This window comes from Sus scrofa, chromosome 15 (genome assembly GCF_000003025.6).
Source record: "Sus scrofa isolate TJ Tabasco breed Duroc chromosome 15, Sscrofa11.1, whole genome shotgun sequence".
Taxonomy (NCBI): Eukaryota; Metazoa; Chordata; class Mammalia; order Artiodactyla; family Suidae; genus Sus; species Sus scrofa.
In genome coordinates, this window is record NC_010457.5 from 100,198,473 (window position 1) to 100,221,756 (window position 23,284).

A 23,284-nucleotide genomic window follows, 5' to 3' on the forward strand; every position below is an offset into this window, starting at 1 on the left:
GCCAGGAGGAATGGCTTGTACACAGCTGGCCAGTTTCCCCCATTCTGAATCACTCCCTGTGCAGCTAAGACAACCGTCCTCTAAGTAACATCTTCAGGAAGCCACTCCCTCAGCACTCGGACATGTGGAGCGGCGCCCCCCCCCCCCCGCCCACCATGACACACCCAAACACCTTACAGAAAAACGAAGCTCTTTCTCTGTGCCTCACTCATACCTAGTCAAATTTCAGGCTGTTGACTTCCACATTTAGCACCATTGACTCAACAAGATTTGCCAAGCCAAAGCCCTACAAGTATTTTTTGTTTCTTCTCTTCTTCCCATTCCTAACAGCCAACTTTTCACCAAACCATATTTTTTCTACCTTCAAAGTATCTCTTGATTTCCAGGCACTTCTTTCCATCTCCACACCAACATCATGATTCTAGCCATGATAGAATACATATCCTACTTTATACATATCCTACTTTCAAACACTGCCTTTGCCCTGGACCATGAAGAGCCTCTGTTCTCATTACCCTGCTTCCACTCTTGCCTCGCCAAGTCGCCATATCCCAGCCTGTCACTCTTAAGGGCAGGATGGCTTCCCACTGACCTCAGAATGAAACCTAAATCCCCTGCCATGTCCCACAGCCAGATCTATGATCTAGACCTTGCTGACCTCCCAACCTAATATCACACCATGCCCTCTTTCTGTCACTCCACAGCAGCCCCTCTGCCCTCTTCTGAGCCCAGGGGTCTCTGTACTTGCTGTTTCAATTGCCTGAAATGAGCCTCCCCTGGCTTTTCACATCATTATTGATTTCTCATCTTTCAGCTTCCAACTCCAAACTATTTCTTCAGAAAGGCATTCTATAGCCATCTTTCTAGGGCTGCTCTCTTTCTCTGTCTCCTCTAGGATAGGAACTTGATCTTATTCCCACTGTGTCTGCAGTACCTACCATAATTTCTAGCATAAGCCATGTTTTCAGTAGTATTTACTGAATAAATAAAATAACTCATTATACGTATAGGACACATTTTTCACTTCTATCTTGGCTCATACATACCCTCCACCTAGAAGGCCCTCCCACTTTTTTTTTTTTAAACCAGCCTATGTCCATTATTTATTCTGTGACACAACTTAACGATTCATATCATAAAGAAATGCTTTATAACCAATTTTCTTATCATATTCTATTTTTTTCCTTCACATACACACAGTTTTGGCTTAATACATATCCTACTTTCAAACACTTCTTTTCACTTCTAGAAACATTTTAGAAAAATACCACGCTCATGACCAGAAAACAGGTGTGCAACATTTTCCACTGTCACCTCATGAACTTCATATACCTTAGTGTCACTTCCTGAGTAAAATTAAAAATTCTCATTCCAGGTTGTAGTTCCAATATAAATGTGGGAAAGAGGCACATGAATAGAGCTGGAGAAACTGGTTGTCATGAGGATTTAATGGGGTGGGTGAAGGGCAAATGAGGCGTTTCTTGGTTAAAGAATCAAGATCAAGAAAAGGGTAGAATTTTGGTTAAAAGTCGAGGCTGGAGGAAATGAAAGAAAACAGGTAAAAGAAAGAGTCAAATGATTTCTATTTAAATAATGATTAAAAGACTAAAGGTTTTTTTAATAACCTGGCTTAAAACAGATTTATCCTTTTAGCTGATATTAACATTTTCAGGCCTCTAGTGAAATTACAGAGGTAGGGCTTCTAAAGAATAGACATATTAGGAAAAGGAGGGAAATTTTTTTTCTTCTTATGGCCACACCTGCAGCATATGGAAGTTTCCAGGCTAGGGGTCAAATCAGAGCTGCATATGCCCGCCTACACCACAGCCGCAGCAATGACAGATCTGAGCTGCCTCTGCAACCTACATGGCAGCTTAAGGCAACACCAGATCCTTAACCCACTGAGCGAGGCCAGGGCTCAAACCTGCATCCTCATGGACACTGTGTCAGGTTCTTAACTTGGTAAGCCACAACAGAAACTCCAGGAATGAAGATTTATATTTACTTCATCCTAAACACATCACCATGCCTCCTGTTTCAATTGCCTGAAATGACCCTCCTCTGGCTTTTCACATCATTGATTTTCTCGTCATCATTTTTTGGGAGAGTCACACCCTCCAAAAAATCCTGATCTCCCATACAAACGTCATATATCTTTAAAAATATTCCTGTATTTATTGATTTTTTTTGTTAGATTATAGCAACGCATATGTCTTACACTTGTTTTTTCTTTTGGAGAGCCTGTACCACAATCTCAAAGCCCAGTCTGACCACTGCCTGATGTCACTGCTCAGGTCTTTGGTTATATTCGTGCAGACACAACAAGGGGGTCATTAAGAACACAGACTCTGGAGTCAGTCTCTCTGGGAGTTTTAAGCCCAGCCATAACCTTGGACACCTTAGTTAACCTTATCTAATGTGTTAGGTTTGTTTGGAGTAAGTGGCTTAAGTCATGTGTCACGCTTAACACAGAGTTTGGAACCAGGAGGTGCTCAGTAAACATTAGCTGATTTCCTTCTTACTGTGATTAGGTCAAGAAGGGTAATTTCCCTTGGCCTGTTGCTTTTTCCATCACATGCTTTCAGATGTGATACTCACAGGGTTCGAATGCAGCACGGTGAAGAACTCTGGGCTGATGAGGAACTTCACAGGGGGCGACTGTAACAGCAACGTGAGCCTGGATCTGGAGGTAGAGTGGGGCAGGACGCTCTCCCGTCGGAAATCTGAATGGGGCAGACAAAACAGGCTGTCAGGGAAACCTTTCCGCGTGGTGGAAATATATCTATTCACACCCACCTATATTTTGAAACAACACCTGAATCAGTTGCTATTATTTTAACCCCCCTAATATTTTTCTCCTCTCTGTAAATGCATGCATAAAACCCGACTGTTCTTACCCACAGTAAAATGGAATTCAACAGTATTTCTAGTCACTATGAACATTTTAATGCATCCTTAGATTTTCAAGTGATCAGATTCAATCTTTTCCCACTCTCCCACAGACACAGAGATGAAAGTAATTTATATCCTAGTTGGCTTTGGGGTTCTTTTCTTAGTTCTAATAAAAAGCCAACGATTGGAAGAGGTGTCTGGTGAATTTGACTTTTTGAGTTGGATTATCAGATCTTAATGAATATCAAAAGTTCTCTTCAAGAAAGCTTCATTTCTTGGAAATCCTTAATTGCTTGTTTTCTCTTTTGTGAGATTACGAAGCAAACCAAGGCAGAGGCCCTTACCTGCACTGGCTTGGTGAAAGTCGGCCTCCTCTCCTGCCCCATCAAGAGCACTGCTATTTTCCTCGGGCCTCTCGTTAGTCATGGTTCTGCGGATACTCTGGTATCTAAAATCAGGAGCCTGGAGTTACATCCCCACAGCCTCTCCAATATGGGCCTCAACTGCTCCCCCCAAAGCCCAGAAGTTTTCACCATCTTCTCAGCTTTGACCTTTTTTCCCCAAAGCCCTATTCCCCAACCTTTTGGGCCATCTGTTGTTTAAGTAAATTCATTAGATTGAATTTCTTCTGTCCAGAGTTCATGGAACATTTCCTAACAAATTAATAAAACAAAAAAAAATACTGTGGCTCTTAACCAAGAAAAACTAAACTCCTACGTTGTTAAAGAAAAGAACCAACCTCTGTTCCATAGCAAATTACTTTGGAAAAAAGAAAAGATAGATTTTCAAAGCTTAGGTTAATAATAAAAAGGCATCATGAATGAAGATCCAAATATTTAAAAAGCTATCTGGCTTCAAATGATAAATGAACATGCTCTCTTTTACTAAAAATCGATGCCTTGAATTGACTAAAGGGGTCATCATTACTTATTTCCTCTCTAGTTTCCAAGCGAGCTCTGTATGTATGCAGTTATTATTTTTTTAACCAAGAGACGTTCAGGGAAGTCTATGAATCAAAAGAGGCCACAGCTCCACCTTAATGACAGGACACCCAGAGATGAAAGAGGCAACCCTGTTTCCAACCATTTTGCACCATGTAAACACAAACACGAGCCCGACCACAAAAGTGCCCATGCTCACCGCCGGTTCAGCTGCTCCATCTGCTGTATGGAGTTGGACCTCTGCAGCACCTGCGGGGCGGGGGGAGCGGTGGGCCGCTGCCACGTCGTGGTTCTGTTCACGTGATCCACGTAGAAGATCCTGCCGTGGCTGTCAATGCGGGCCTCCCAGTCTAAACGGCAGTAGCAGCGCAGGGAGAGGGAGTAGAAGGAGCAGCTGAAGCCACTGATGTGGTTCATTAAGCAGCATGTGTTCTCCCTCTGACATGCTATAATTTGGGGCTAATAACATATACCTGGCTGCATAATCCGGTACTTCCCCCCAGTCCACTTCAGAATCTGTTTGACCGGTTAGGAAACAGATCCAGCGTGTGTAACGAACCCCTTAAAGAATCCCTGAATGGGAGTTCCTGTCTTGGCCCAGCAGTTAACGAACCCGACTAGGATCAATGAAGATGTAGGTTCGATCCATGGCCTTGCTCAGGGGGTTAAGGATCTGGGGTTGCCGGTGAGCTGTGGGGTAGGTCGCAGATGAGGCTCTAATCCCGAGTTGCTGTGGCTGTTGCCTAGGTGAGCAGCTACAGCTCGACGGATAGAACCCCTAGCCTAGGAACCTCCATAGGCCGCAGGTACCGCCCTAGAAAAGGCCAAAAAAAAAAAAAAAAAGAATCCCTGAATGTAGAGGTTCCTCCCAGGTCTGCCCCCTCTGCTTATCCTTCAGCATTTAAAAAAATCTAAGTAGTTGGTATCATAACACTTTAGATATTCACATCAAAATTGGTACTGATGTTTATTCCCTCCAAAAATTGATCTGTCTCTGTGTTTCTTCCAACTGAGATGAAAGACTCATAGCTGGAAACTTCCATGTGCATATTTACACCCAATTTTAGTAAATGTAGACTTAGGAAGAAAAAATGCTAACCTAGTCATCAAACAGTACCAGTACCTACAAACTTCTATTTGCACTATTCTCCCAGGAGGAATACATTTTCAGAGCAAGGTTAATGGCTTGTCTCCTATCTCAAATAGATACCAAGTTTTAAATGATGATTTAAATTTAAGTTTAAGCAATCTCATTAACTGTGTTAGTCTTTGTAAACAAATATGTAAGTGCATGTTCCGCAAAAATAGCAAGCAAACTAGTCTTCAGGACCAGACATTCCACCTCTGTGATCTCTCTAAAAGGCCATTCTCCTCTTGAAATAAACAGGAGAATGGCACGTTCTTAAACTGACTGCAGTTGGGAAGGGTAATTTATATATAGGAAGATATGAAAACAGCAAAAATCTATTCTTTAACCAGGAAAGTTCTTTATACATTGCTATTTCTATGTCAATTACTTTTTTTGAAATTAAATCAGCACCATTCTTGAGCAGCTGTATTAATTTTAAAACTATCCATGTGATCATAGAGCTTATCAACAGACACCATGGATCTAATCCTAGAGACCAGGAGGAAATCACGTTTGCCCCCGACCAGGTATGGAGATGAAAGGAGCCAGTATTCTAACAAAGTCATTAGGCTTGCAAAGACCTGCATGGTGGATCCCAGCCGACACCAGGGGACAATGGAGGGCTGCCTTGGTTGGGAATGGAAAGATTTCTTTTTGTTGATTTCAGCCCATCATAATTTATGACAAATGGGAAGAAAAATTGGGCTGAGGAAAAGCACAGCACAGATGACAAACCACTCCACGTCATTCACACTCTAAGGTAACTTGGCCTCATGACCAAGCAGCCTGCCAAATATGAAACTCTCGGGCATGGCTACAATCCCATCAAGAGGTCGTTTCCAAAAGGCCTCATGCTCAGCCAGTGCTAAGTACAGAAAGGCATTTTCAGAAACCTTTTCCCAAACCTTTGATCTCCACTGTTTCGCTCAGCTCTTACTTTCTCATCTCAAAGATTCCGAGAATAAGTATCCCACGCATTCCTCTCTCATTAGAGTCTGGATAATTTAAGCACATACTATGTGGCAAATCAAATGCACATGGAAACAAATTCCCCCCCCCAATAATATTTACAGTAGCTTCCAATTTAAGGAAAAAAAAAGTAGAATAGGTCAATTAGGGATAAAAACAGAACAGAAACCAACAAAAGGAAGCAGAGAAAGAGATGCTGCCAAGCTCCCAAGATAAGATTATAACTAAAATTTGGCTCTAAGTTTCCTGGCAGTTAAGGCAGAAAAGAAAACACATTGTTGCATACTTTCCATTTTCTGACAAAAGAAGACAAAAAAAAATTATTATCAAAGATAGAACTTTTTCCTTGAATAAACTACACAGGAATTTACTCCATGAAATGTGGCCTGTATGAGGGCCACATGGGTAGCAAAATGGGGCAGTGGAAGGTATTTCCAAATACATTCAGCACCATGCCTTGCACATACAATGTAATGGATGAACAAATCATTTAGAGAATGTAAACTATAAAAAAGAATGACTCGTATTTGCTTTCCACAAAGGCCAGGAATAACCTTAATTTGTATTTCAATAAAGACATTTATATGCAATGGGAAGAATAAGAAGCAAATTCGAAAATTTGCTTTCTAAGAATATGGGATGTTGGGAGTTCCCGTCGTGGCACAGTGGTTAACGAATCCGACTAGGAACCATGAGATTGCGGGTTCGGTCCCTGCCCTTGTTCAGTGGGTTAAGAATCCGGCGTTGCCGTGAGCTGTGGTGTAGGTTGCAGACTCGGCTCGGATCCCGCATTGCTGTGGCTCTGGCGTAGGCTGGCGGCTACAGCTCCGATTTGACTCCTAGCCTGGGAACCTCCATATGCCGCGGAAGCGGCCCAACAAATGGCAAAAGACAAAAAAAAAAGAATATGGGATGTTGGATGCATATTAAGATTCCCCTTGTCAGAGTTCCCATTGTGGCTCAGCAGTTAGTGAACCCGACTAGCATCCACGAGGACAAGGGCTCGATCTCTGGCCTCACTCAATTGGTCAGGGATCCGGCGTTGCCGTGGCTGTGGTGTAGGCCGGCTGCTACGGCTCCAATTGGACCCCTAGCCTGGGAACCTCCATATGCCGCGGAAGCGGCCCTATAAAGGACAAAAGACAAAAGAAAAAAAAAAAAAAAAAAAAAAAGATTCACCCTGACAAATATCACATCTTTAAATTGAGGTAGTTACCTAAATCCCTGTAAAGAGAAATGCTACATTGCTGCTTTCAACTGGATACTTGGCATTGATTTGGAAAGACTGCTATACTATTGGCTTATTTGTGAACTACATATCCATTCTTACTCAAGCTGTCACTGCCTCCACCCTCAGCAAAGACAGCAGGGGTGCCTGAGGAAAGGCCAGTCCTCTATCATTATCTATCAAAGTGACTTTGCACAGTGGAGGGGGGTCTGGTAGATTTAACATAGTATAAGCTTTTATATGAAGCCTGGTTCGTTCCTGGTTAAGAAAGCATATGAGAACACCTTGCCCAGCATCAAAGTTTCTTTCAGAGAGAATGCTAAAACCAGACAGGCAGGGTTAGAAGACTGGGATCTTAGCATTTACTTCCTTCTCTTGCCATACTGTAAACTGGGGTATGTAATCAGTGTGCAATGACACTGAGAGCAATGTATTGCAGGGTGTGTGTGTGTGTGTGTGCGCGTGTGTGTACACCATTATGTTAGCAAGTAGAAGGCCTGTATCTGGCCATGGCTTTGTCACACCTTTGCTACATGTCCTTCAACAAACTACTACACCTCCCATGGGCCATAGTTTCTTTAGCTGAAAAATTAGAGAACAGAAGTAAACACTGCTAAGGTCCTTTCAGTTCTAAAGTAACATGAATCTGCAAATGACACCCACTTTATTATATTAGGTTCAGAAAGGACCTGATAACATCTTACATCTAGGCCAGGATTTCCAAAATAGTTTCTAATAAATTCAGCCTTTTGGGTCATGGGCTTCGGGGTCCTGAGGGGTAGGGCTCTGGAACCACCTGCCAACCCCACTTTAGCCACTGAAGCTCCAGTATTATCTGCTGTGCATATTATTCTTCCAAAGATTTCATTTCCATAAAGAGCTTCATGGCAATAATACTGTTTGAAAAACTATTATCTAGAGAAATGATTCTCAAGGTGTGGGGTTTTGACAGTCTGTGTCAAACTTACTGTAAGAATCAATAAAGGTGCAGATTCCACCCCTCATCCCCCAGCTCTTTAGAATCTGAGTATCTAAGGCCAGGACTTAGTTATCTATATTTTTAACAACCTTCCCACTGGATTCCCAGACACATAAAAATTTGAGGAACACTGACAGAAATTAATAAGAACTGATTTACTGGATGGACCCATGGAGTTAATGCCAGATTTCTCATAGGTCATGAAATGCAGGCTCACAAGAAACTGAACTTCAGTCCAGGTACCCCCAAATTGAAATCCAAGAGCCAATGGATGCTTAGATACCCTAAGACTCAAATATAACAGCCCCCTTTAAATAGCTGGACAATAAGGGGAAGTCAGAGGATTAGAAAGATTGAAAATCTATACCAAGGCCACTATCACAGGACTAATGACAGAGACAGGGAGATAGAGCAGGTAAGGTCTCTTAGATACTTTCAGCTTTAGAATCAACATATGTGGGCAGAGGCAGGGGTCGTCCTTATGGCCCCTCTTCATCTCATCACTCTTGTTTCTCACGCCTTTCAAACTAGACCTTCATCTCCACTGGACCACCCAGCTGATCAGATGAAGATGTGAACACATCTCAGTGAATTCTGAGACTGGGAAGAGGGTCAGTGTCTAGACAGGATGAATCACAAGTCAGGCGAGGCCAACAATGAACTCTCTGCATGAATCAAAGTGGTGAGAGGACTGTCAGTGGGGGCCTCAGTTGGTTATAACTGGAATTAGAAAAATGAAGTGCCTGAATGTTGAGAAGTAAATTTATAAACCCACTATAAAAATTATAATAACTATGATATCGTCACCAAAATGGTGAGAATTTAAAGTTATAATGAACTAAAGGTACTTGTTTTTTGGCCACACCTACAGCATTCGGAAGTTGCTGGGCGAGGGATAGAACCTGTGCCACAGCTGTAATCAGAGCCATAGCAGTGATAATATCGGATCCTTAACGTGCTGAGCTACAAAGTAACTCCTAAAGGTACTTTTAAGGAAAAAATTAAGGAGTTCCCTTGTGGTGCAGCAGGTTAAGGATCCAGCCTTGTCACTGCAGTAGCTCGGGTCACTGTTGTGGTGCAGGTTCAGTCCCTAGCCTGGGAACTTCCATATATCGCAGGCACAGCCAAAAAAAAAAAAAAAAAAAAAAAAAATTAAGCTTTGTAATAGATGCTAGAAAACAGTGCTTAAATGATTACTTTTTCCGTATTTATTTAAACACTCAAGGAAGTATGATACTACTTGTATAAAGTACAAAAGTAAATTAAACTTGGCTATAATTTTGGGAGTCAGGACAATAGGTCCCCTTGCCTTTCAGGAATGGGGTTGAGACGGGAAGGGGACTCATGAGGTCTGCCAGGTTCCAGGGATGTGGTGCTGCTTGCCCAGATGGGCTCAGTTTGGGAGAAAATGTGCTCTTTTCTGCATGTATATTCTATTTGGATAAAAAGTTTTAAAAATCTCAAACGATACATATTTTGGACCTTAATATTCCTATTTAAGAAAGTAGCTTTTTATATCAAAAGTGTGAATTCTTTTCTCAAAACTAATTTTTAGGTTCCAGAGAATAAAAGCCCTTAGCTTTAAACAGAGTAGAAATTCTATAAAATTAATTGTACTTTGTAGATTCACCGCCTTCTTTTAAACTGGGATGCTTTAATAACAAAAGTGCACATCCACAAAAAAAAGATAAACATTCCTATTTTTCTAGAGCTACCTACCACACAAATAAAACACTAAGACCTAAAAATATAGCAATAAGCCTGGGATCCCATAAATGTCCACTGTTCATCGGTGGACCATTCATCCTGAATCTATTCCTATCCCTACCCTTTTTGGGGAAAAACACTTTTCAACAGTTTTATACTACCAATTTAAGGTGATCTCCATCAAATCACCCATGAAATTTTTCACAGAACTGGAACAAATAATCCAAAAATGTACATAGAAACATGAAAGACCCAGACTTGCCAAAGCATTCCCAAGGGGGAAAAAAAGTGGGAGGTATAACTGTCCCAGACTTCAGAGAATACTGCAAAGCTACAATAATTAAGACAGTGTGGTACTGGTACAAAAACAGATATATGGATCAATGGAACAGAATAGAGAGCCCAGAAATAAACCCAGGTATTTACAGTCAATTAACCTTCGACAAAAGAGGAAAGAATATAAAATGGGAAAAAGACAGTCTCTGCAGCTGCATGTAAATCAATGAAACTAGAACACATCATCACACCATGCACAAAAATAAACTCAAAATGACTTAAAGACTTAAACATAAGACATGACAGCATAAAACTCCTAGAAGAGAACACAGGCAAAACATTCTCTGACATCAACTGTATAAATGTTTTCTTAGGTCATTCTCCCAAAGCAATAGAAATAACATCAAAAATAAACAAACAGGACTTAATCAAACCCACAAGCTTTTCCACAGCAAAGAAAACCATAAATCAAAAACAAAAAGACAATCTACAGAATGGGAGAAAATAGTTATAAATGATGCCACCAACAAGAGCTTAATATCCAAAATATAAAAACTACTCATACAACTCAACAACAGAAAAGAAAACAACCCAAACAAAAAATGAACAGAAGACTTAAACAGACATTTCTCCAAAGAAGACATACAGATGGCCAGTAGGCACATGAAAAAGTGCTTAATAGCACTAATTATTACCAAAATGCAAATCAAAATTACAATGAGGCACTGCCTCAGACCAGTCAGAATGGCCATCATTAATAAGTCTACAAATAATTAAAGCTGGAAAGGGTGCAGAAAAATGGGAACTTTCCTACATTGCTGGTATGAATGTAAAGTAGTATAACCACTACAGAAAATAGTATGGAGGTTCCTCAGAAAACAAAATATAAACTACCATATGATCCAGCAATCCCACTCCTGGGCATATATATATCCAGACAAAACTGCAATTCAACAAGATGCGTGCACCCCTATGATCATAGCAGCACTATTCACAATAGCCAAGACATGGAAAAACCTAAATGTCCATCAGTCAATTATGAGTTAAGATGTGATACATGTAATAATGGAATAATACTCAGCCATAAAAAAGGAAATAATGCCATTTGCAGTAACATGGATGCAAGTAGAGATTCTCATACTAAGTGAAGTAAATCAGAAAGAGAAAGGCAAATACCATATAATATCACCTATATGTGTAATCTAAAATATGGCACAAAAGAACCTATCTACAAAACATAACCAGACTCACAGATATAGAGAACAGACTTGTGGTTGCCAAGGAGGAGAGAAGAGGGAGTGGGATGGACTGGTAGTTTGGGGTTAGTAAATGTTAGTAGATGCAAACTATTACATTTAGAATGGATAAGCAGGAGTTCCTGTCGTGGCTCAGTGGTTAATGAACCTGACTAGTATCCATGAGGATATGGGTTCAATCCCTGGCCCTCCTTGGTGGGTTAAGGATCTGGCATTGCTGTGAGCTGTGGTGTAGGTCGCAGACGCAGCTTGGATCCTGCCTTGCTGTGGCAGCTTCAGAGTCAATTGGACCCCTAGCCTGGGAACCTCCATATGCTGTGGGTATGGTCCTAAAAAGACAAAAAAAAAAAAGAAGAAAAAATGGATAAGTAATGAGGTCCTATTGTATAGGACAGGGAACTATATCCAATCTCTTGGGATAAACCATGCTGGAAGATAATATAACTGAATGTGTACATATGTATGACTGGGTCACTTGGCTGTATAGCAGAAATTGGCACATTATTAAATCAACTATACTTTAATAAAAATAAAAATAAAACAGTTTCCTCTTATCTTGAGTGTAGCAGTGTGCTAAGTCACTGGAGCCAGAAAGAGAAAAATAAAACAGTTTTTAAGAGGGAGCTGAACTATTCACAATAGCCAAGACATGGAAATAACCCAAATGTCCATCAACAGATGATTGGATTAGGAAGATGTGGTATACATACACAATGGAATACTACTCAGCCATAAACAAGAACAAAATAATACCATCTGCAGCAATATGTATGGAACTAGAGACTCTCATACTTAGTGAAGTCAGAAAGAGAAAGACAAATACCATATGATATCACTTATATCTGGAATCTAATATATGGCACAAATGAACCTTTCCACAGAAAAGAAAATCATGGACTTGGAGAACAGATTTGTGGTTGCCAAGAGGGGGAGGGGAGGGAGTGGGATGGATTGGGAGCTTGGAGCTAATAGATGCAGACCTTTGAATGGATTAGCAATGAGATCTTGCTGTGTAGCACTGGGAACTATGTCTAGTCACTTATGATGGAGCATAATAATGTGAGAAAAAAGAATGTATACATGTATGTGTAAGTGGGTCACCATGCTGTACAGTAGAAAAAAAAATAATGTATTGGGGAAATAAAAGAAAAAAAAAAAAGAGAAGGTGCTGAGCTGGCCATTCTTTTTTTCACTTATCTTAATGCTAAAAAGACCAAGATTTGTCATGCTGATGAAATTTTAGTGGGCTTCATCCCTGAACAGCCTCCAGCTGCCAACCTATCAATCACCTCAGAATATGATACAGGCATTCAGTACATATTCAAGCTGCTCCCCTGGAAGGCTTGCAACAGTACCATGCTGCCTTTAAGACCCGGAGCTTTCTTATTTTGTATGGCTCATTGGAATGTCTCTCAAGCAGTGGTTGGAATTACATAGTGCAAGGTCACAGAGCAGGGTCCATGGCCTAAAGCAAGAGTAAGATCTCAAGAACCAATCGGTACATCATCATTACAGCTGAGCAATCTCTATACTAAGTCCAAGATCTGTTCCCTGATCCTTAGATAGAGGGAATGAGACTGCAAGAAGCGGTAAACAAACGAGGAAAACTGCTTTACATAAAAAGAGATCAAATAGATGTGGAGGGAGTAAGTTTAGAACCCTGACACATGGAGGACCACATGATCAGCTCTAAGAGTAAAGCAGCATAGCAAGGGACAGCTCTGAACCCCCTTAATTGAGTCTGCAAACCTTCAGAGGAAAGCAAATTTTACTGGGTGGTTTCCTCACTGTCATGCTAGTGCACAGGTATTTTTTTAAGTGAATACAAGCTAAAATAACAACAACAATAATAAGGACAAGGAAAAAGAAAGAATTAAGAATGGGGGGATCGAGCCCAAAGTACAATGATTCAGTAGCCTGTCCTGCAGGTCTGGGGACAGTGACCTATACAGACAGGAAAAGGCACTCTCAGTACAGTACAGATGCTTAACAGAGCAAATCTGTCTGGGTCACAACAGAGTGGCTAACACTGTCACTGTCACCACTTTTCTTACACTGGAAGGGCCTCCCAGGGGAGGTCCTGCTAAATTATCTTAATCTGGGAGAAAAAGAAAGCCTTCCCAGGTCAGACCTCAGTATAATAAAGTTTCAGAGAAGCCTCCAAACCCTCTGATTCCAGTGGTTACTTGACCCTAACAGATAAAAATAAAATCAAAGTTTAAGTCATCACTTTGTTGTTAACCAAGCTTTCAGAATTTACATTCATCTACCCACACAATACTCCCCACCATTCTAATCTTAGACCAGAACGCCTGCTAGAGGAGAAAAAAAAAGTGTTTGAGACTCTGTCACAATTTTTACTAATGCGGAATCTTAAACAAGTTACTTAATTTATCTGGGCTTCAATTTCTCCATCTATAAAGTGAAAGAATCAGATCAGTTGATTTCTACCCATCAATCTATAGGTTATGGAGAAGACCTGCTTAACCTACTTCACAAATTTGTTTTTGTTTGTTTGTTTTGTTTTGTTTTGTTTTTCTTTTTAGGGCCATACCCACAGCATATGGAAGTTTCCCAGCTAGAATCAGAGGTGCAGCTGTTGGCCTACACCACAGCCAGAGCAATGTCAGATCTGAGCTGCATCTGTAACCTACACCACAGCTCACCGCAACTCCGGATGCTTAACCCACTGAGCGAGGCCAGGGATTGAACCCACATCCTCATGGATCTAGCTGAGTTTGTAATCTGCTGAGCCACAACAGGAACTCCAAAAAACTTTTTTAAAAGCACTAAACTGTAAACTGTAGAGCACTAAACAAGTTTGAGGTATTACAATCAATGATGTGAAAAGTATGACCCCGAGCTTAAAATAATTCAGCCAACTTGTTTAAGAGACGGACCAATCTGCACACTCCAAGCAGACATCCCTTAGCTAAGCCTCCCGTGAGACGCTGTGTGAAGCAGAAGGCAAAGACGCAGAAGGCAGAATGTCACAGCCCCAAGGGGCGTGACCAGAGACAGTGGTAGAGGTGCCCAGTGAGGAAAGGAAAACAGAGAACTGGCCGGGGTAGGGACAGACAACTAGCAGGGGCAGCCGAGTGATTCAGAAGACTGTCAAAAGATGAGACAGACTGGGAATAGGAGGGCTGAAGCAGTGGGACAGAGTTAAATGGTAATCAGGTATGCTCAGACCATAGTCTATAATCGATCCATGGAAATATAAATGCCCGGATTTGCAAGTTACAAGTTGCATAAGAGGAAACAACTCTTAGAACTTTCCTCCTGTTCATCAGTTACTCGTTAAATTGGACATACTATGAATTTGCCTTTTTAAATTTTGGGGTATATATTAACCTATTAAAACAAACTGCCAATTGTTTATTTTCAAAAATCCTAAAATGTACTCTATCTGCACAATGCAAATATCGGTGCTTAAACAAATGCACGGAAATATCACAAATAATGGTCATAATTTCAGCAGGAAAGTACCTGTCTTTGTTGAACACAAACTAGGGACCAAAATTACAGTCCAATAAAATTCAGATCAATTGGATGTGACCAGGAAGGTGCCATTTATCCACAGGCTGATGCAATGTTCTGCTTCCTGTCCAGGAGCCTGAAACTTTAATTATTTCCTATTGATCCATATGTACACATAAACAAAGATCTCCCAGAATACTTTGCTGGTGTTCCTAATCCATTTTCTGCAATTATATCTAAATATCACCCAGGAGTATTTTTTATGCTTCTAATATTTTCTTCAAGGGTAAACAGTTTAGGATGACACAATGTTTAATTAATCTCTGGGTTGATTTTTTAAAAACTGATTAAAATATGTATTTCCTCTGAGTAACCACCTTCAGTTATCCAAATCTAAGAACAAGGGGGAGGATCTGTGCACAACAGAATTACCAAATAATTAAGTCAATATTTTGACAAATTGTGCATAGCACCATTGAGCTCGTTTGTCAGCATGCACAAAAACTAACCACTCAGCATTTTAGGCCTTTAAATGAACACTCCCCACTCCCCTTATGTCCCACCAGTTTTAAAACACAGAAGGCCAAGGTTATTGGCTTCTTACCATGATCACATAGAACATGGCTGGATAGAGAAGGTGAATAAGAAGGAAAAGCAATAAAGCAGAAAGATGTATGTTCTAATGTGTTCAGTATTTACTGAGGTTATCACTGTTTATCAAAATGCTTTGCTCTCACTGAGTAATAAATATTGCTTGAAGGAATTCTAGCAACTTAAAACAGCGTCTAAATCACATCCGAAAATGACTGGCCATGGGCACCACTCAGCTCTTTGAATTCAGGCTGCACAACTTTCCCAGCATCCCTAATCCTCACCCAGCTCTCCTTTAAGTGCTATGTATTTGAAAGTGAAAGAAGTATCTTTCAAATCCCCAGATAATGGTCATGCAATGGTAGACTAATTTCTGAAATTAATAGCATTTCTCTGGACATCCCTAAGAAACAATCCCAGGACCAGGAGTTCTCTTGAGGCACAGTAGGTTAAAAATCCTGAGCTGTCACTGCAGCAGCTTGGGTCGCTGCTATGGCCCAGGTTCAATCCCTGGACCTGAAACTTCTACATGCCGCAGGCCCAGCCAAAAAACAAAAACCAAATGAACAAACAACAACTCAGGACCTTGTACTTAATGATTTAAAATGCTGTAAATGAATAAAAACCAGTATATGACATAGAGCTAGGCTTTTCTAAGAGATTGTACCAATTTGTCTAATAATTGAAAATTCATGCTGCCATAGGCAAATTAAAAAATGTTTCTATCATACACCCAACTGACCATAACATTTGGATCTCTTTCCCTTTATAGCATTTACTTTCCCCTGGTGGCCCTTTCATTTGGTGGTACAGTGCTAGAAAGGACTCTTCAGCCAAGCACTTTCTAGACTACATCTAAGTCAGGTGGCAGCTCTTAGATCCCTTCTTACAGAGGACCCAGCATCCATCCTCTAGGTCCCATGGGTCCTGCCACCCTTGCACCCTTTGATCAAGGTGAGCCCTTTAGCTAGCAGGTCCTCACTTGGTGGGAGAGCCTCGTCCACCCTCTGGTACCGGCTAACATCTTGGCGCACTGAAGGCAGAGATCGCAGTGGCTGGTGGCCGTTGGCTTGAGAACCTAGGATGAAAGGCAAACAGTTACCTAGGTATTGTTTTCCCCTTCAGTGTCAAAATAGCCTTTGTAAAAAACACCTAACATGAATCCTGGGGTTAGGCTCTTGTGTCACTTCCCACATGAAGACACAGAAACAAAAGAAGAGAATGGGAGGTGGGTGCTTAGTCAGAAATGGGTCTTCTATGGAGATGTCCAACAGTGTCCATCCCTCCCCTTCCCCCGCTGTTTCCCACCCTGGCCTCTGGCCTGGTCAGGCACCAATGCTTTAGGGTCACACAATGACTACAAGATAATGAAAGGAGAAAAAAAAAAAGCAGAGGCAGAAAAGAAGAGGATACTTTAGGTAGAAAAGTAAATTATAGAATAAGAAAATCACTTATATTTCTGAGGCTATGCTGTTTAGGCACATGAAATTATCCTCAGACTTTCTGATACATCTACTTTTTGATGTATCAAAAGTAGAACAGTTTAAAGAGTCATCATTCCACCAAGGCACATACATTGAGACATAAAATAAATTTTATGTGTAAATTTGCATCCTCAGACACTCAAATAGCTTGTTTTCAAGTGTCAGAATGCATTACCTAACTTAGTTGACTATACTGCAGAAGGCAAAAACATTACATTTGATGCAAAGCTCATATTAACTTTTCATTTTGAAGCTTCATGCAGTAAGGAGTGACTTAAGATGTTCCTGAAATCTCACCAACTGGCAGAAGCTGCTGGCCTGTTTGGATTTGTATCTACAAACCCAGGTCTTGCCAGAGATTCACTATTAAGTGCTTTTTCACACTGTCTGGACAAGGGCACGGGGCCCTGGGTGCACTGAAGGCACCGAGCAGCAAGCACATGTGCAATTCTCCTGCACACCTGTCCTCAGGCATCCCAGGCCCTACAGGCCAGTGCAGATGGGGCACCCCCCATCCTCCAGGCCAGCACTGGCTGCCCACACTGATATGGACCTTCAAGAGCCATTGTTTAAGTATGACAACTGTTATTTGACAAGCCTCTTATTTCAGCAATTGAAGACCCATTTCAAAAATGTTTTGGGACCCCAAGATGAAGAATTCAGCTCATACTGGACCTGCAGCAGAATTTACATTGCAGGCCAAAACCATAAGACTTCTCTCTGAGCAGATATGCCTGAGTCAAGAGCCATGCTGACTTCTACATCCTACCTCCAGTAGCACCCTCCTCCTGGGCAGTGGCCCCTTCACAAGCCCCTTGGGCTTCCCCAGCATCACCCTCTTCTTGGGGCTGGCTCTCAGCAGCAGCAGCAGCAGCAGCAGCTCCCTCCAGGCTCCCCCTCCGCTGCCAGACCTCCCCCACCTCCTCCTGGTCAGGTAAGGTGGCCGATTCTGCCCCTGGCCCTTCCTCCTCTCCACTGGGCACCTGCACCACAGGTAAGGACCCAGGAGTGCATATGGAATCCTGTGACCCCTCGGCAGGGCCACTGCTGGTGGGCTCTGCTGCACAGGCTCCATCTTCCTCCTCCTGAGAAGAAAAGGCTGGGGTTTCGGGAAACCGTGCACTCTCAAGAGATGAGCACCGTGTCTCCACCGAGGACAGCTGCGTGGTGACACTCTCATTGCAGGAGCTGTCGGCCCCTTCCAGGTCACTCTCTCCCTCAGGCCTGGTGCTGGCCTCACTCACGCTCTCTGTCCTGGCAGGGTCACTGGGTTCTGTTTCAGAGGACACCTGGGAAGGCTCGGACCCCTGATCAAGGGACTCTGTCTCACTGATGGCTCTTCTGCTTCCTCCCGACGTGTCAGAAGTGCCCGTGTCTGCCCCACTCGTAGGCTGATCGACCTCCTGAGAGCCACACAATTCAGTGCTGCCCTGGTCGGCACCTGGTTGAGACTCCAGGCCATTTTCACTTTCATCTGGCATGGGGCCTGAGGGTAAGGAGCTCTCTGTAAGCTCCGGAAGATGTTCTGGCTTATCCTCAAAGGAAGCAGGTTCGTGGATAGAGGCTTCCTCAGTCTCCACTGGGATGTCTTCCGGCTTTGTCTGAGATGTGAGGCTCCCGTCATCAGTTCTTGATGCCCTGCTAAACATTATCAACCCTCCTTCCTCCTCCAAGGAAGATGGATAACCCAGGTCCTGCTGGAACTCGTGGTCTTCCTCATCTGAATCAATATGAAGCATGGCATTGAGTCTCGTGTCGGTGGGAAAACTACTCCTTAGTTTTGGAGAGGCTCCCATGGACCTCTCTGAGCAGGTAGCTGCACCTGACCTGGAATGGCCATTGTGTTCAATAGCATCTAAATAATCGTTGAGGGAATCCTGACGTCCTCTGGGAGGTGAGGTCCTTGAAGAAGTAGAGGTTAAATCTTCCGTGTCTATTTCCAGAGTAGAGCTAGTCCTGAAAGAATGCTTGGGGGTCCCATCAGCACTTTCCTCAGAAACTGGTCCATTAGAACAAACCGGGCTGTCGTGGTGGCCCCCTGGCATGTCCTCCTCATCAGAAGGGCTTCCTAGGTCTCCATTCACAGTATTGACTCCAAGTATTGTGCCAACTGCTTCTGGAGAAGCATCTGAAGGAGAAGACAGCATTTATAAAAATAAAGTAGTAATAACGAATGGACTTTTCACGGCCCATTCCTTTGCCACCAATCAGTTCAAAGAATTCAATCATCCCACTGAGGCCGCTGTGCAGTATCACCAATTTGCTAAGATTCACAGTTTATTACATTGCTGGTCAGTGTGACATATGAAGCTTACATGTTCGCCATTGCAGGAAATTCTACTGCCCAGTTTCCCAATGCAGGTAAAAACCTAAGAGATATTTTTTTGGTAAATAGGCTTTCACATCTGCTTGGAAAACTTCAGCAGATAATCCTTTGATAGCTATTTTATGTTCAGAATAGGACATAAACAATTCTGCTCAAATGTAAAAGGTTAACTAACATTTAACAAGTTTTTCCTAGAGCAGTGAATTTGTACAGATACCTCACCTTCATGCACAGAAGACGTGACCTCCACTCTGAACTGGAGGTACCCACTCACGTGGTCAGCTGGGAGCCTTCTGCCAAGGTTGTAGCTGAGCATCTGATCACTGCAAGAGGAGAAATGGTTCTTTCATCCTTACTGCTCTGGTGTCAGCCTTCACCTTCTTCCCATAGGCTACCCCCCAAAATGCCACTTATTACTCTTGAAACTTGCAGATTCATAAGAAAATAAAGGATCAAAAACATGGTAGAGCCCAACCTAATGGTACTTATTCACACATACGAATACTTGTAAACCCAAGGGTGAAAGGAAATCCTGTCATAAGGAAAACTATTGGATATGTGTATATGTATGACTGGGTCACTCTGTTGTACACCAGAAATTATCATAGCCTTGTAACTTAACTATATATCAATAAAACTTTGAAAAAATATTAAAAATGTACTTTTTTAAAAATTGAAAAAAAAAGAAAAAGAAAATGCTACAGTATTGTTATGATTTTTTTTTTTTTTTACAGGGCACTGATTTTGCTCTCTCAGGGCATTTTTTTTTTTTTTTTTTTTTGTCTTTTCTGTCTTTTGTTGTTGTTGTTGCTATTTCTTGGGCCGCTCCCACAGCATATGGAGGTTCCCAGGCTAGGGGTCGAACCGGAGCTGTAGCCACCAGCCTACGCCAGGGCCACAGTGACACGGGATCCGAGCCGTGTGTGCTACCCACACCACAGCTCACGGCAACGCCGGATCGTTAACCCACTGAGCAAGGGCAGGGACCGAACCCGCAACCTCATGGTTCCTAGTCGGATTCGTTAACCACTGCGCCACGACGGGAACTCCCTCTCAGGGCATTTTGAGAGCCACTGAAGAGCTGAGGAAGGCCTAAAATTTTAGGTGTTTTGTGATTTAGGTGTAAAAGTATAGGGGGCCGATTCCTTAGCACCTAGCACTCTAAGAGGTTCTACAAGGACAGGCAGAGGTAAGGATTATCACCTGACGGTGCATAGAGGACACAGGGCTGAAATCTGAAGAATGGGGGCTGGGAGTTAGGAGAGAGCAGTGTGAGAACAGGCGAGGCTCTGACAGCTGCTCCAGCTCCGTGAGGGGCAGGGGCCACTGTAAAGTAAGGGGTTCACTGCTGCGCCTCCCTGTGGGCGAGCCTGACAACCACTGATTCTCAGGGCAGCTTGGGAGCGATAATGATGGGACATTGGAGAAGCTGGCTGCACCACCTGGTGGGGTCTTGTTGCCACACTTGAAGAAGGGCTGGAGGGGACCACAACTGGGTCTGCCCAGTGTCTGCCCCACCTTGACACCAGGCTGGGACTACCAGCCCCTCCAAGGATGGTTTTGTCGATTTTTTTAAATTCTGAGTTTATTTATCAAAGTCAAGTGCAATTACATCATTTCCTTGTATGAAAGCCACTTTCATTCTGAAGCAGATTTGCTCTTCATTAAGGAAAATAACCAGAATGGTCCCAAATCACGCTACTTCTGCTCTCACACTGCCCTCTAATGGCAACTTCAGGAGGAAAACACAAGGCCTCTACCTATTTACACCAGTGGGCAGTTCAGAACCTCTAGTCACCCATTTATTACTAACCTGTGTAAATGTTTTGTTCTTTCTTCTCTACCACCTCAACACAATTCTAAACAGATGTTATCCATTTAAAAGAATACCTGCTAATGTAAAATCCCACTTCAGCTCTTAGGGATTTCTTAAAACAATAAGATCATTTCCTTTACTTTTCTCTAGAAATGCTGTAATATTTTTTTCTGGATTGATGCTTTTACAATGTATTTTCACCCCTAATTGAGAGCTTACTCTGTGCTCTATACACTCTGATAAGGGCTCTGCATTCATCATCTCTTTCAATCCCCCCACTAACCTTGTGAGGCAAGTGGTAGCCCTATTTTCTAGAGGAGAAACTAAGGCATAGGGAGGGTAAGATACTTGCCCAAGGCCAGACAACTATTAAGTGACAGAACTGAGATTAGAACTCAGATGATTTGACGCAGAAGCCCCTGCTCTGCAGTCCCCAAGTCAGATCTTGTTTTATGCACAATTTCAGTGATTCTTGGCTGCTTTCAGTAGCATGCATTTTTTTTTTCTTTTTTCTTTTCTTTTTTTTTTGGTCTTTCTGCCTTTTCTAGGGCCACTCCTGTGGCATATGGAGGTTCCCAGACTAGGAGTCTAATTGGAGCTGTAGCCATCAGCCTACACCACAGCCACGCCAGATCCGAGCAGCGTCTGCGACTACACCACAGTCATGACAACACCAGATCCTTAACCCACTGAGGGAGGCTAGGGATTGGACCCGCAATCTCATGGTTCCTAGTCAGATTTGTTAACCACTGAGCCACAACAGGAACTCCCAGCATGCATTTTAATATTTACCCATGGCTCATCTCAAAGCAACTGCTATTATAACGTTTTGTCTACTTAAACTGGTATTTTTAAATTTTTTTTCTATAAATGAGAATATACACATGTATGTGTGACTGGGTCACCTTGCTGTACAGTAGAAAATTGACAGAACACTGTAAATCAGCTATAATGGAAAAAATAAAAACATTGTAAAAAATAAAATAATTTTTTCTATTAATGGATATATTAGTACCTTTAACTCTTTGTTATGTTAAATTGTTAAATGATTTTACATTAGAGTGTTAGAATAATTTTATAATGACTGCAATCTGCATAACAGCAAGGATGTCTTCCCAGCATTTAGACAGTGCCTGCCATCCAGGGCCAATCCATCGTTGTGCACTCAGGCATGAACCAGCAGCAAACTACCTGGACCTGCTCTCAATACCGTGGTTCCTCACCCATTTCTTTGGATATTTAGTCCTGGAATAAAAAAAATCTTCATTTCTTTGTTAAAAAAAACTGACTCTTCTTCACCTCTTTGGTCAATAAAAGTAGGGTGTTGGTGTTGATGATGAAGACTTATAAAAAGGGATGCATTTTAGCTAGGAAGTAAATGTTTAGTAAGGATCTTAAAGAAAGAATGTCATCCATCTTTTTCTCACTATATTTCCAACACCTAACATAGTGCTTAATATTTAGTAGACAATATATAAACACATATTTATTGACTAAATTAACAAAGGAGACTCTTTACTTAGAAAAAAGAATTTTAATAGCTGTTAGTGCTATTTATTACCCAAGCTGACAAGATACTCTACCCAACTATTTAATCTATATGTACAGGAAAGCCTCCCTATTTGGAGATTCTGAGTCAAGGCTTTCACCCTTTGCTGAACGTCTGTCAAAAGATTCACCTGCTTTCTTATTCTTGGGCTCATGTGATTCATCCTGCCTCTTGCTGTGATAGATAATAGTGTACAATATCTTATGTATTATTATGATATATAATTATAAAAAATAAGTGTCAAAGAACTCTCACAACCTGACTGAGACCAGAGCACCTGACAAAGCATGGGAAAGTGATGTGCTTTTTTGGACAGAATGCAGGCCACTCTCTGAAAATGTCACATTCAAACCAATGCTCTCAAACTAAACAATTAGTAAGGAGTTCTAGCTCATCCCATAAACTCACCACATAAAACCTCAACTACACCAGAAAACTGCTATCTACCAAACACATAAGTAAAGAAAACCAGTATTTTTCAAGATGTATCAACAACTTGATGGAACATAATAATCAGGTCAAAGCATCATACTTAGCATCATATTTGGATGTTAATAGCTGATATACTAATATATAATATCATATTTATCTAATAATGCAAATACTAAGTTCAGGCAATGTACTTAGGTAGAAACATTTCATAATTCTGCTGTCTTACAAA

General features: G+C 41.8%; 1 protein-coding gene across 7 annotated transcripts in view; it reads right to left on the minus strand.

Annotated features, from left to right (window-relative positions):
* HECW2 (HECT, C2 and WW domain containing E3 ubiquitin protein ligase 2) overlaps window positions 1–23,284 on the minus strand; it is a 412,843-nt gene that overhangs the window by 111,749 nt on the left and 277,810 nt on the right. For all 7 annotated transcript variants that reach the window (XM_021074544.1, XM_021074543.1, XM_021074542.1 and 4 more), the window contains 6 exons: window positions 19,481–19,581; window positions 17,702–19,060; window positions 16,431–16,526; window positions 4,033–4,183; window positions 3,237–3,340; window positions 2,599–2,723 (listed from right to left, as the gene is read on the minus strand). In XM_021074544.1, the coding sequence (XP_020930203.1) occupies window positions 2,599–2,723; window positions 3,237–3,340; window positions 4,033–4,183; window positions 16,431–16,526; window positions 17,702–19,060; window positions 19,481–19,581 (1,936 nt within the window). The remainder of the gene's footprint in view (window positions 1–2,598; window positions 2,724–3,236; window positions 3,341–4,032; window positions 4,184–16,430; window positions 16,527–17,701; window positions 19,061–19,480; window positions 19,582–23,284) is intronic.